General features: G+C 41.3%; 2 protein-coding genes across 7 annotated transcripts in view; both read right to left on the bottom strand.

The window, feature by feature from the left end:
• The window catches only part of Erich1 (glutamate-rich 1), a gene marked incomplete at its 5' end in the record, with an annotated part of 52,793,804 nt that overhangs the window by 12,186,801 nt on the left and 40,593,413 nt on the right, over positions 1-13,590 (bottom strand).
• Unc5d (unc-5 netrin receptor D) overlaps positions 1-13,590 on the bottom strand; it is a 546,654-nt gene that overhangs the window by 21,641 nt on the left and 511,423 nt on the right. For all 7 annotated transcript variants that reach the window (XM_087588379.1, XM_087588380.1, XM_087588381.1 and 4 more), the window contains one exon: positions 6,948-7,112. In XM_087588379.1, the coding sequence (XP_087444505.1) occupies positions 6,948-7,112 (165 nt within the window). The remainder of the gene's footprint in view (positions 1-6,947; positions 7,113-13,590) is intronic.

Genomic DNA, 13,590 nt, shown 5'->3' with positions numbered 1-13,590 from the left:
TTGGTGGCAATCTGTTACATCAGAAAGGAAAAGTAACTCAAGGAGGGTTGAGGGTCTAGTTACGATGCTTTTAAGCCAACTCAGCTAGCATCTGGATGATGAACTTGTGTGCCACACCCATCTTCAAGTCAGCACATGCTTTATTACTGCCCCAAGTCCTGTTCGGATTTCTCCATGACTCATGATCTTTTTAAGTCTTCCTACTGTGGGCACTGCAGCCACCATGACCCTCCTCAGCTACTGCCATTCTGTCTTGTGCATTTTCTTCAAAATCTGACAGCCAAAGAGACTGGCCGATGTAGAGATTTTATTAATACCTAGCAATGCTTTTTATGTTTCCAAATATCATTGGACATGATAAGATGCTATGTGTCTTGAAAACCCAGGATGCTCTGAAGAAGCGCATCTGAGATGTTCCAAGAGAGAAGAGCTTCACGGTCAAGTGCACATGTGAGGAACCTCATCCAACATTCCTGTTGAGTCCAGCTAGCTGGTTTCAGTTCTGTTCTAATCTACACCACAAAACAAACTTATTCAAAATCATTCTGGGTTTGTGTTTGGGATGATCTAATAACAAAAGTAGTTTTTAAATCAGAATGTTTTAAATGGCTTTGCAGTAAGATTGTATACTCCTGGCATAGAGCTCTAAATGCTATAAAATCTTCTGTCTCAGCTTCCTAATCAGACCTCCTGCAAAGTTTGCAGACTCAACAGACAGTATGAAAGCTTGTAAAAAAAAAAGCCGCCCAAGTAATTTGTGACCCACCTGAAACTACAAGTTAGAAGTCCTAGTAACTACACCAGCCCCCAGTTTACTGCTTCACCACAAATATGAACTACACAGAGCAGAGAGGTTATAAAAAGAAATCTTGTGTGGGTGACATTAATAGTACACTTTGGACATTTATATGGAGGAGAGTCTTCATGGAAGAAGTGTTTGAGTTGGCCTTGAAGAATTGGTAGACATCGAATGAACAGACTTTGAGCAGATAGGTTCTTATTTCGGGTAGAGTGGACAATTCTGTTCTGATATATTGGATGGTTATAAAATAAACCAACCCGGCTTCTTACTGCATAAAATAGGTTACAAGTAGACATTATTTTTTATCACGGTTTGTAAAATTTCTTTTAGCCTCTAAAAATGCAAATCAAGTGGGAATAGCTTCCTTACAGATTTTTCTGACTTGAAGGATACAGCAGAAAGTAAGGAAAGGGGTAGGGGGGATCCTGAATGGTGGGGGGGGGAAGGGAGAGAACAAAAGACATTTGCACAAGATAGCATGGGAGTCTTCTGTGTGAAATGGCATCAAAGGTTATTAACCTGGGGGAAGGTGGCTTGAAAGCAAAAGACAAAACAAAGAAAGATCCAGTCTAAATAATTTGAGATACAAAATTTGCTTTGGACCATGCTACATGGCATTGTTTAAAATCATAGAATCATATGGGTTTGGAATATAGGAAATATACCTTGCTTGGTAGAGTACTTACTTAGCATGTGTAAGGTCCTAAATTTAATTCTCAGCATGAAAAATAATTGTAAGTGTTTGTGCACCTGTGTGTGTGTGTGTGTGTGTGTGTGTGTGTGTGTGTGCGCGTGCGCGTGATAGGGAGGGAGGTAGAAGACTTTAGGTATTTTCCTCAGTTGCCCTCAACTTTATTCATTGAGACAGGGTCTGTCATTGAACTTGGAGCATTATGGCTCCAGTAGCTGAACAGCAAGCCCCCAGGGATCCTTCTGTCTCTGTGTCCTCAGTGAAGGGGTTAAAGACATGTGCACCACTCCACATGGCTTTTAACTACGTGAGTGCTTGGAATCTGAGATTGGGTCCTCATGTTTCCCAGCAAACACTTTGTTAACCGAGCAGTCTTCCTTAAACCTCACAGAGTCTTCAAAAGCAAAATAATCAGACCAGATTATTGGTCTGTGTCTGTGTCAGTGGACTAGTCAGGATAGTTTGACACCCAAGAATCTCTTGGCAGAAGAAAAGTCACCTTGAAGCAGGAAATGACATAGAAGAAAAGTGTGTTTCCCTTGAAGGTGAATAAAATACATGAGGTTGAATCTAAAAATAAGCATTTAAAAAATTTACCATACTTTAATAATTGGATCTACTTTACTCTCAAAATTTCCAAACTTAAAATATTTCCCCTCTACCAGAGAGACAGTTTATGTAACATTTATGATGTATTCGAGAAGACATCTGAGCCAAGTCATAAGAATGCTGTGGTTACATCGCATTCTCTGATTGTTTAAATTAAATATGCAGAGGAACAGTAGATTTTCATGCTCTGTACATCTGAGATAAGCGGCTGCTACCTGGCAAGCATAGGGAGTTGTAAATCAAGGAGAGATCCCAAGTACTCTGTTTTATAGCAGACAAATTATCCCCAACTTCCACCACTTTTGGAGAAAAGATAAGAGAATTGCTTAAAGGGAAAATTGTAACACGCAGGAATCCCATTTAAGTCATTTCTACCAAAAATTGTCTTCAATAATATTATACCAGGAAATATGACGGTATAAATTATGTGAGGGTTCTTTCCTGTTCCTTAGAGTGTTCCAGGGTAGAGTTTCTAGATGGATGAGAGAGCTGACTGACAGAGCATTAGTTGGCAGTAGTCATTATGTAATTCAATAGAATTGCTTCAAGATGGAGGATTTCCTGCCCCTAAAGACCAACATACTTCTGGCCACATATAATATATATATATATATATATATAATCTTTTAACTTTAAAGGTCATTGCAAAATAGTATTTATTTGGAAAATCATCTAGACCAAAGGCATGAAGGGAAATGGTAGGCATGACCCTGAGCAATAGAATCAAATGTCTTTAATTGGTATGATCCCTACATTGACTTAGGTGTTTAATATACATCAATACCCACAGATATACATGCTTACATCCCTCATGATCTCCTGTCAAATATAAGGGGTTGGGACACTAAGAAAACCCACTGGAATAAGACAAAGAATGAAAACTCTGAGCTGAAATGCATAGGGATTTGGGGAACACGATTAAGGGGAGGGAAAATCAATGACACCTATCAAAAGCTACAGAAGTTCCACATTACTGTGACTGTATTTACTCAGTAAGTCCTAGATGTTAAGGTACTAAGCTTTCTCAACTCTAAAGGCAATGTTGGCAAGCCTGGTGACAAGTTACTGTGACTTGGCTGCAAAACTGGTCTGTGATTCCAAAGTCCCCTGTGTTTGGAATGCACCCTTTCTCTTAGTTTCCGATCACTGTCCATATTTGGTCCTTTGCTTCAACCCTTTACTATGAATGTCAAGTCCATTTTAGAAAAAGACAGCGTTGTTATTGATCACCAGATGCATCCTCCTCCCAGATGTTGGAAGGAGTTTGAGAGAAAGTTCAGTGATGACACTATTAGAAGACGAATTTTACACGCAGGATACACATTCTTCTCTTGACAACCTACATAATAAACACTGACACACCCCATCACACAATATTGATGTCCTATGGCTTCTTCTTCTGTGGGTTGGCATATGTGCAGGTGCTCCTATGTTTTCAAGTCTGTCTATACATTGAGGTCACAGGATGACCTTGAGTATTGTTCCTTCTCTGGAATTACCTGCCTCATGGGTTTTGGCTTACTTGTTTTGTTTTGTTGTTTTCTTCTCACTGGACCTAGAGTCCATCTAGTAGGGTAGGGTGGTTGGGTAGTAAGTTCAATAAGTCTGCATATCTCTGCCTCCCTAGAACATAGGTCAGAAGTGTACAGCTTTATGCTTCTTTGTGTGTTATGTGAATTCTGAAAATTAATCTCAGAGCATCGTACTTATATAGTAAGCAGGTTAGGGATCAAGGTATCTCCATAGCCCTGCTTTCTTTTTGAACAAAAGAATTTCTCATCACTCCATTTATGTACTTAAGAAAAAAAATTACTGGTGTTGGGCTATTTGCCCTGAGTAAATTTCCAAATTGAAGATTTGCATGATGGGTCACAGTGAGGCCCATTTGGGGTCCTGATATAATGTGGAGATGTTGAGCCTGGAGTTGAGTCTCCCAATTTTCACTGTGGTTCCCCATCTTCTTAGATCAATGTCCTTAGACAAGAATGACAACTTTTTTGAGATTTTATAGCATGAACAATTGTGAGTGCAGTGATAATTCATCCACAGAGCAGTGATGGTTATGTGACCAATATGAAAGCAATGAAACATAGGGAATTTCGAAAGTCACCTTTTGCCTTCTAAAACAGAAAATGCTAATAAATAAGATTTGAGGAAGATGTCCTGAGACTGGGTCAAATTCCTACAGCAACACTTTAGGCAATTAATAAACTAATCCTTGACAGAATCAAAAGAGCAGTAAAACATTGAAAAGCAGAAGTCTGTGAACTAATGGCCATCACTCAACCAAGTTTTCTTATACTGATACTTGGTTTTTTGGTAGGCAGAGATAGTGCAATGCTGACCTCTTGGTAGCCCAATGTCACTGTAAAAGACATAGACAGGGCTGTGGAGATGTCTCGGCAGTTGAGAGCACTGGGTGATCTTTCAGAAGTCCTGAGTTCAACTCCCAGCAACCACATGGTGACTCACAACCATCTGTAATGGGATCTGATGCCCTCTTCTGGTATGTCTGAAGACAGCTACAGTGTACACATATAAATAAAAAAAAATCTTAAAAAAAAAAGAAAAGAGATAGACGACTAATGGAAGGAAGGATGGGGCTCCTTGGTTAATTTATCTTTGATGCACTTCATACATTTAGTTAAGCAATAACTAGGGTGTGCCAACCCTTTACTTTCCTTCTATATGTTTCCTCTAATAGCAGAAATCAATGCCCAGCATCCAGTTATCCTTTAAAAACAGAGTTTTCAAACCTAAAATACTGTGACCCACTAACGGACATGTCAGGATGTGATGCTTCTTCTGCCCTTTCATGGGTGCACCTGAAAATTTAGGTGTGTGTTTTTGTTTGTTGGGTTTGTGTCTGGTTTTTTTTTTTTTTTTTTGGTTTTGTTTTGTGTTTTCTTTCCTTTGGTTTTCATTTTGAAAATCCATGGCTGGGGAGGTCACAGGACCCAGAGGGGAACTTATTACTGCTGTTTAGCCAAGTTGTCATGGCGACAAACTGCCTTTTAAGTATTTCTGCTTCTAACATAGACAGATATGACTTAATACGGAAAGCTTCTTTGCAGTGAATGGTGATAAATGTGGAGTTGAACGTTCACCCCTAAATGGGTATTCGTACTTCCTCTAAGGTGCAGAGATATCACAGAGGAGCTGAAAGAATGCACGGAAAACAGAAAGAAAGGGCTACGAAATGATCATTGCAAACCTATCTCACACCGGCCACAGTTGCCTTCCCTAGGCCTGCCCAGGACTGGGTCTGTCAACTGCCAATCACAGGTTGGGGAGGGACTCACAGAGCCTTACCCCCGCCTGCTGAACTATTATTGGTTACTGATGGGTTCTGGGTAAGAGACCTAACTCTTTTCATTTGTGTATCTACTAAATGAACCCACTAGGCTGTAATGGACAGTTCCAAACCTGTGGTCACCAAGATGGCCCTGGTTAAAATCAGTTGGTCACAAGACAAAGTCATGGGTGTGGGAAAGGGGCGTGGTGGGGAAAGAATGAACAGAGTGGGAAGGGAATAAAGAGAGTGAGGGATGTGAGAATAAGCACAGTGCATTGTTTCTGCGATTCTCAATCTGTGGGTTGTGACCCCCAGGGGGCCGCATATCAGATATTTATATTACAACTCGTAACAGTAGCAAAATCACAGTTATGAAGTAGCAACCAAATTGGGGAGTCACCATAACATGAGGAACTGTACTAAAAGGCTGCAGCATTAGGAAGTTGAGCCCTACCTCATCCTATGTATACATGTATGCAACTGTCAGCAGATTTAATCAATTAAAAAAGACCCTAAAAGCAAAACTAAAACACTTCATTTAACCTCAGCATGAACTATTACTAAAAGGGGTTACACTCTTTTAAAAAAAAGGTAATTTTCATATAATATTTGTTTATATTTTTCTTGAACTGTATTGAATTAAATATGCCAGGACTGCTCAAGAAAGAGGTTCTAAAAATACCATACCCGGATTTCTGGATGTACTTTCCCCATCAAAGCTGCTTTAGCGCTAAATGCTAATTGGCAATAATGAATGCAAAGGGCACACATACACGTCAGTTAAGGCAGCTATCAATTGTAGGACATGATCCTCGGAAAGCTACCCAGTGCTCAGGAAAAACTATGTGGGGAATTAGCAATACTCACTTTGCATAAACAATGAGTTAAAATGGAAATGCAAAGAAGTGGTAAGGCATTAAGTTACACATTCAAAGGAAGGAGAATTTGAAATTGAGTTGTATGTACACAGATATGTTACGTTTGCAGAGGAGGATAAATTATTATCTCATTGATATGTATAGGCTGACAAATACACATGCTAAAGTCTGTGGGTTCCAAAGCAAATAAAAAAAGACAGGGATGTGGGAAAGGGAGTTGGTGGGGAGATGCTCCAAAGGGGAAGCACACAAGGCGACTGTCTTTTAAAACACAGCCATGAACCAGTTGAACATAACCCAGTAGCTACATGAGTCTCAAAGGCCATGTTGATGCTTCCTTGACCCGTGTTTGCAGGTATCCCAGGCCCACGGTCAATTAGGAAACTGCTTGTGTTTTGTTGAAAAAAAAAATTCCCTGTACCCGCTCCTTCTCCAAAAGTCCCTCCACAGAACCTTGATTAGGCTCTCAGACAGGTTGAGGGTCTCTGTCCAGTGGGAAGCTTGGCTCAGTTTTGAGCCTGAGAAAGTTTGTTCTTCCTCATTGGAAATGAGAGTGAGGAGTCTACATCAGGAAGTTCCTAAGAATGTGAATGGCAAAGCCATGACAGGTAGGCAGTCATTATTCCCACCACGCTTGGGAAGGGAGTCCAAAGGCCTGCACCCCAGACTTACCTCTAGGATGGATGTCTGCACTTGGAGGATCTGTTCATGGCCTTTGAGCTGCCGAATGCAGATTTTGCAGGACAGCTGGGTGGTGGTGGGCGTGTAGCGCTCCAGGGAGAAGGCACAATGCAGGGGCTGCCGGTTGCTGCTCCACACTCTGGAGAAGGGGACTTCCTACAGAGGGGTGAGCAGTGGGGGTGGGGAGGAGAGGTTGTGAAAAGCAGAGCCCTGCTTTGAGAAACCACAACAGGAGTCTTAGTCACAATAACTACGATGATGATGGCTATGATAGTGATGATAGTGATGATGACAATGATGATGACGATGATGATATTGTAGCAAAGATGAGTGCCTAAGTAACTTTGCTGGAATTGTAGAAATAATGTTTCAGCATATGCCAGGCAGCACAGGTGTAATTAATGTCAATTCCAATTGATACCATTTGAATTCCCAAGACATGCTGCAAGAGGTCAAATTTTATACACACACACACACACACACACCATAGAAAAAGCACTATTAAAATTCAACCTTTTTTTCCTCCTGAGGAGACTCCTGTGGTCCTTCCCTCTATATAAGCCTGGAGTGGAATGCTACCTTCTCACCTGACTAAGAATTATACTGACAAACCGACCAGAACTGCTTGCCATACCACAGACTCATACATACTTGTGTAGGGACAAATTCTGCCAATGTATCTGATATAACTGCCCACAACCTCAATAGGGACACACACATTTGGCACCGAGACTAATGTAGCTGTCTAATCACCTATGCATGGCCAGGAGAAAGGTAAGTTGGAATGGCTGAACAGTACAACGTAAAGGAGAAATAATAACAATTTAGCGTTGGCTCCATCCTCAAGTGACTGATACAACTCCCTGCCAAACAAATGTAGGTTTTACTAAATAAAAATGGGAACTACTCCTTTTCCTAATACTAGCTGGAGCATGCAGCAAAGGCAATTTTTTAAAAATACTTTATTCCTACTTCTTAGACTTTTTTTTTTAATGTGCTAAAAAAGTGTATCTGCTTCCTAGTCAAATGTGGCTGGAGACTTGGCACTGGCCATGGACGCTCAGCTTCTAACAACCTTCAACATCACTTTTATTTCCCATATTTATCGCTGCATTAATTTGCTCCTTTATTGCTAAAAATATAATTTTCTGCAATGCTGAAGCTGAAAGGTGGCAAGAGAGGGACGAAGCCTGGAAGCTGAAGACTCTAAAGTGTGGCTGCTGATAGGCTTGCGATGTGTTAAAAGACCGAGGCCACAGCTGTAATTACTCACTTGGAGGAAATGTTTATCCCCAGTTCTAATGGTCACGCTCATTGGTATTAACTTGTTTTTCTCATTTTCTCTAAAAGTTATATCTATCTAAATGGTAGATATTGTTGGGGGTGACTGTCCTCTAGGCCAGGCCATTGCAATCTTGAGGTGTTCGGCCTCGTGGAACGTTCATTCCAGCTGGGATTGCTGACTGTTTACTTGGTCCTCACAGTGGGAAAGGTTTGGTCATGAGACCCTCGCCTAAGAATCCAATTGCTCTCTCCCTTCCATCTACTGTATACAACTCTGCCTTAACTGCACGTAGCCTCAGTGGGGAGCAAGCATATATAGGCCAAGGGAGACTGGCTGTAGGCCAGTAGCACCATCTATGCACCTACTGAGAAACCCTTATCACTGCTGGAATAGAGCTATGATCTGTTTGGGTGAGGAATACCCACATCCCTGTAAGAAGCATCTCATAGACGCTCTGTAAGGAAACACAGTAGGTACTCATTGGTTCTTAAGAGTTAACTTTGAAAGAGCAGTACCTCAGTGTGTAACTGTGACCTTTGGAAGAAGGGGAGATGTTGTTTATGTCTCCCCTAGGGAAGGAGATTCAGCAACGGACACTTTCTGGCAAAACCATCAAGGATAGGTGTACTTTAGATTGTTGTGTTCTGTGATTAAAGGGGAGACGCCAAACTTTGGAGAACATGAGAGAACAAAAATCAGACATTTCCAGTTACCAGTCATCTTAGCCAGAATGTAAGAAGCAAGTGGGATTTTTTTCTTTTGTTGTATCTGTTATTAATCCTGAGTCAAAGTTAGAAGACTATCCTCTGAAGATGTCCAGAGGTCTCAGAGGAGGCCTGAGGTATGACAGTAATTTATAGCATGTTATGGTTCCTCCTTCTGAGCCCTATCCCAGCCTGCAATCCATGGGTTATTGCTACTTCATGATTCAGCCTCCCACACATCTCCCTCTGCCCGGTGAACTCAATCTCATCTGCTTGCACATGACCAAATGTCATCTCCCTTTGCTGGGCTCTAAGAACTACATCTCTGGCACTGGCCTCATCACCGTTCCCTGGCACTGTAGATCTGAGGCACTCTACAAATGCTCCTTGTTTCTAAGGCATTTTTACCATCTCTCTTCCAGGGTCATTTAGCAAACTTTCCTTACTCCATTACACCTCACTGCAGCTGAGTGAAACACTGTCTCACACTCTTTCTGCCTCCAGTCTCTACTAGACAAGCTTGGCAGGGGAGGGGGCCTTACAGGAGCATCAAATGGAAATCAGTTGATGGGCATTCATTAGGCAACAGCACTATCGTCTCTCAGCTCCAATCATTATGTGTGGTGGTTAGAGTAGGAATGGCAACCATAGGCTCATGTGTTTGAATATTTGGCTTAGAGGGAGTAGCATTCTTAGGAGGATGTGGACTTGTTGGATGAAGTTTGTAACTGGGAAGGCAGCTCTGAAGTCTTATAGATGCTTAACCTACACCCAGCGTGACATACAGTATCCTTTTGCTGCCTTAGGATCAAGATGTAGAACTCTGAGTTCCTTCTCCAACACCATGTCTGCCTACACGCTGCCATGTTTCCCACCATGACAATAATAGGTGAAAACTTTGAAACTGTAAGGTATGGACTAAGCTTCTGAAACTGTAAACTAGTCACTTGAATGGTTTCCTTTATAAGAGATGCCATAGTCATGGTGTCTCTTCACAGGAATGAAACCCTAACTCAGACACTATAAGAGACACTGATGGGACTAATACCTAAGGGCTGACTCTTATCCCATGATTCCTTTGATTAGTGGTTCACAGCTGACCCCAGTGCCTTACAGTATAAATCAGGCTTCCTTCTTGGCCTTTCCATCGTTGGCCTTCTCAGACATTTCCCACCCTGCCCCTACCTGCTACATTCACAGCTTTACAATCTCTCACATAAAATATCTTCTCTAAACCAGTTGATTTTTTGTAGAGATATTTTGCATGACTCCTTTAGAGAAAACAGTGACAACACAGTTGTAAGGTTACTGGCTGCGTTTTACATTACAGAATAATGTAAGCCTAAACGTTCCAGGGTTACACAGAGTCCTATTCAAGATCCATCCCCTCAAGAAAATTCACCTTTTCTGCTGTGGGGCAGGATCCTTGGTAAAACTTATCTTTTCTTAAACAATAGTACTGGCCTCTTACTTGAAAATACCTCCTCTGATAGGACTTGCTAAGATTCCTATTATTTTTTTCCCTCCAGACACTGGAATGTAGGAGATTAATACCCTCGGCAGAGATAGTCTTCCTTGTACGAAGACATGAGAATTGGCATAAAAATGTCTCCTCTCCTGTCTCTCCATGCCACTGTATGCAATCAAAACATTTTTAAATCTGTTTTTAAGACAGTACTGAAAGAGTAGTTTTTCTTTGTTGACTTGAATAGCAGCTGCAAATAGTACTCAACAAAACAGTTAAAAAGAATAGAACTGGAAGCAACGTGATTAGTGTGTTTTCAGGGCAATTGTTACTGTGTTCATTTATCCCAAGAGAGAGAGAGAGAGAGAGAGAGAGAGAGAGAGAGAGAGAGAGAGAGAGATGGGGGACAAAAAGAAAAGAAAAACCCACCCTCTCCCCCAAAACAAAACAGAAACAAATCACCAACAATGCTCGCTGAGCCAAGAGGAACTGCACAGGAACTGTGCAGAGGACAGAGTGTAGCAGAGTTACACGCGGTTAAAGAATTCCGGAAACGGTTTCATTCGGGTTCCCATTATAATTAGGTTCCTAGCAGATGGAGAGAATATAAATCATATCCTAGCAGGAGACAGACACGAACTTCTGGAAGATTCATAGCATGCTACAAAGACAGCTGCCTTTATCCCAGGGATATGACGACCTGACTCTGTGTTTCATTGGCTATAAATAAACAAACAAACAAACAGTTGCTGCCTTGTAGCCTATCACAGCTTTGCTACCCAGAGTCAACAAAGAAAAAAGAAAGTTATAATGAAGAGGCTTGAGGTCTTGGGGACCTGTTGGGAGCCAGAGCTATTTCTTTATGTCCTGGGTAGGGGAAGGAGAGAGATATTGGACAGTAGTACCGGATGGCTAATTATGGTAGTCTTGAATCTTGGGAAGAAAACAGCACCTTTAGCATTGAGAGTAAGGTCAGTGGGTGCTACAGATGGCCCTTCCCTCCCGTCATACAGAAGCTGTATGACATTCTCTGGGATGTAGTGCTCCTGGTGAGAAATCAAGCTGATCTCCCTGAACACAGGCTCAGCACATAGACCCAACTCACGCTGTTTCAAAACAACCTGTAACACAGACTTTGCCATCTGACGGGCGGATATTTTCATACCCCTCCCTTAGGCTCGTAGTTCCTTCGAAATGCCATCCCTCAGAGTAAAACCAAATGGCATTTTGGAATGTGTGTCAATTGTAAGGTATAAATTTGTAGACTGTCCGTTTGTAGTTAGAAAAAAAAAGAATCGAATAGATATCGATGGCACCTCTGGTTTCTCTTGCTTCGGGCTGAAACATTACAGAGAGGTTGAACGGTTGAAAAGAAGATCACATACCAGCAAGAGCATGCTTTTCTGCTTCTACATTTCTCTGAGATAAGCAGAGAGAGACTCAGAGATTCTGCTATTTTCTAATCACTAAGCCCTAATGAATGGCCTTTCTCTGTTATCCACACATACAATGATCTATGTGAGGTTCATGTAGGCTGACCACAAATCCCCCCTAAAGTGCTTTGATCTAATGCCTGGAACAGCCCAATATTCACTCATGCACTCTGAGGAACTTAGCCATGGCATGGGCAAAGATTTGTGGGTAAGGATGGCGGACAGAAAGGACGAAGAGAGTAGAAGGTAATTTGGGCTTAGAAAAAAATGTAGTAGGAATGAAGACTTGGTGGCAAGCCTCCTGCACTGAGAAAATCAAGCTGTTTCTCAGCCTCCCAAGACCCTCTCAGACTAAGCTCAGTTGAAGAAGGCAATTATTTCTCTGTGTTCATAGCCTCCACAGACTCAACCCACAGTAGCAGCAAAGTGTGTCGGTTGCAACCCAAGGTGCTGCTGTACTCTAGGAGATCTACACGCACCGGTCCCCACACCTGCTTATTGTAGTATTCCTGTATCCCTGACATTGGAATTCTTGCTTAAGAGTCTACAAGGGGATAGATCTTTTATTCACTTTTTAAAAATCTTCAAGCACTAAATTTAATAATGACTTTGGATTGAGTGATTTGTATTACACATAGTGCAAACAGGCCCTCATAATCCATAAAGATGAATATCCAGGAATTCACATGGTTAGCACGACTTGTTTCCACAATACCCTGAAGTTTGATCTGGAACGACACTTTGAATACAGCCTCCTGGAACAAAGGTGCTTCGATCTTAAAGCACTGCAGTGATTTGGGAATTTTCTATCTAGAAATATGATGAGTGTGCCGAAAAAAGGGGTTGGGGGCAGACGGGGCTGGGGCCATAAGAGATGTCCGTGTAACTCTGAATGTTTGAATGCCCTGAAACTATACAGGGAGAAGTGGCTCTCCAAAAATAAGAATCATGAGACTCAAATGGGAAAATAAAGGTTTTATCTGATTTGGGCTTTCTGAATTTTATACATTGGAAACGTTGGTGGTCCATTCTCTATTGTGGAATGTCTGTGTTTTCTCTTTTAATCTGGTTGGTTCCCATTCCAAATAATTATATGTCAGTGTAAACGAAATGTGCATGTATGTGTGTGTATACACATGCGTGCTTGCATGGGTGTATAAGTATGTGTGTGTATATACGCATGCACATGCATGCTTGCATGGGTGTATAATAAGTATGTGTGTGTATATACGCATGCACATGTGTGTTTGCATGGGTGTATAATAAGTATGTATGTGTATATACGCATGCATGTGTGTGCTTGCACGGGTGAATAATAAGCATGTGTGTGTATATACACATGCACGTGTGTGCTTGCATGGGTGTATAATAAGTATGTGTGTATGTATATGCATGTGCCTGTGTGCTTGCAAGGGTGTTTAGTAAGTATCTGTGTGTGTATGCATGTGCCTGTGTGCTTTCATGAGTGTATAATAAGTATTTGTGTGTACATATATATATATATGCATGCACATATGTGCTTTGCATGGGTGTATAATAAGTATGTGTATGTATTTATATGCATGTGCCTGTGTGCTTGCATGGGTGTATAATAAGTATGTGTGTGTATATATATATATATATACATGCACATATGTGCTTGCATGGGTATATAATAAGTATGTGTGTGTATATATATATGCATGCACATATGTGCTTGCATGGGTGTATAATAGGTATATGTGTGTGTATATATGCCCACACATGT

This window comes from Rattus norvegicus, chromosome 16 (assembly GCF_021556685.1).
Source record: "Rattus norvegicus strain SHRSP/BbbUtx chromosome 16, alternate assembly SHRSP_T2T, whole genome shotgun sequence".
Lineage (NCBI taxonomy): Eukaryota > Metazoa > Chordata > Mammalia > Rodentia > Muridae > Rattus > Rattus norvegicus.
The sequence above is the reverse complement of the archived record's forward strand: the minus strand, read 5'-3'. Positions and strand labels throughout refer to the sequence as shown.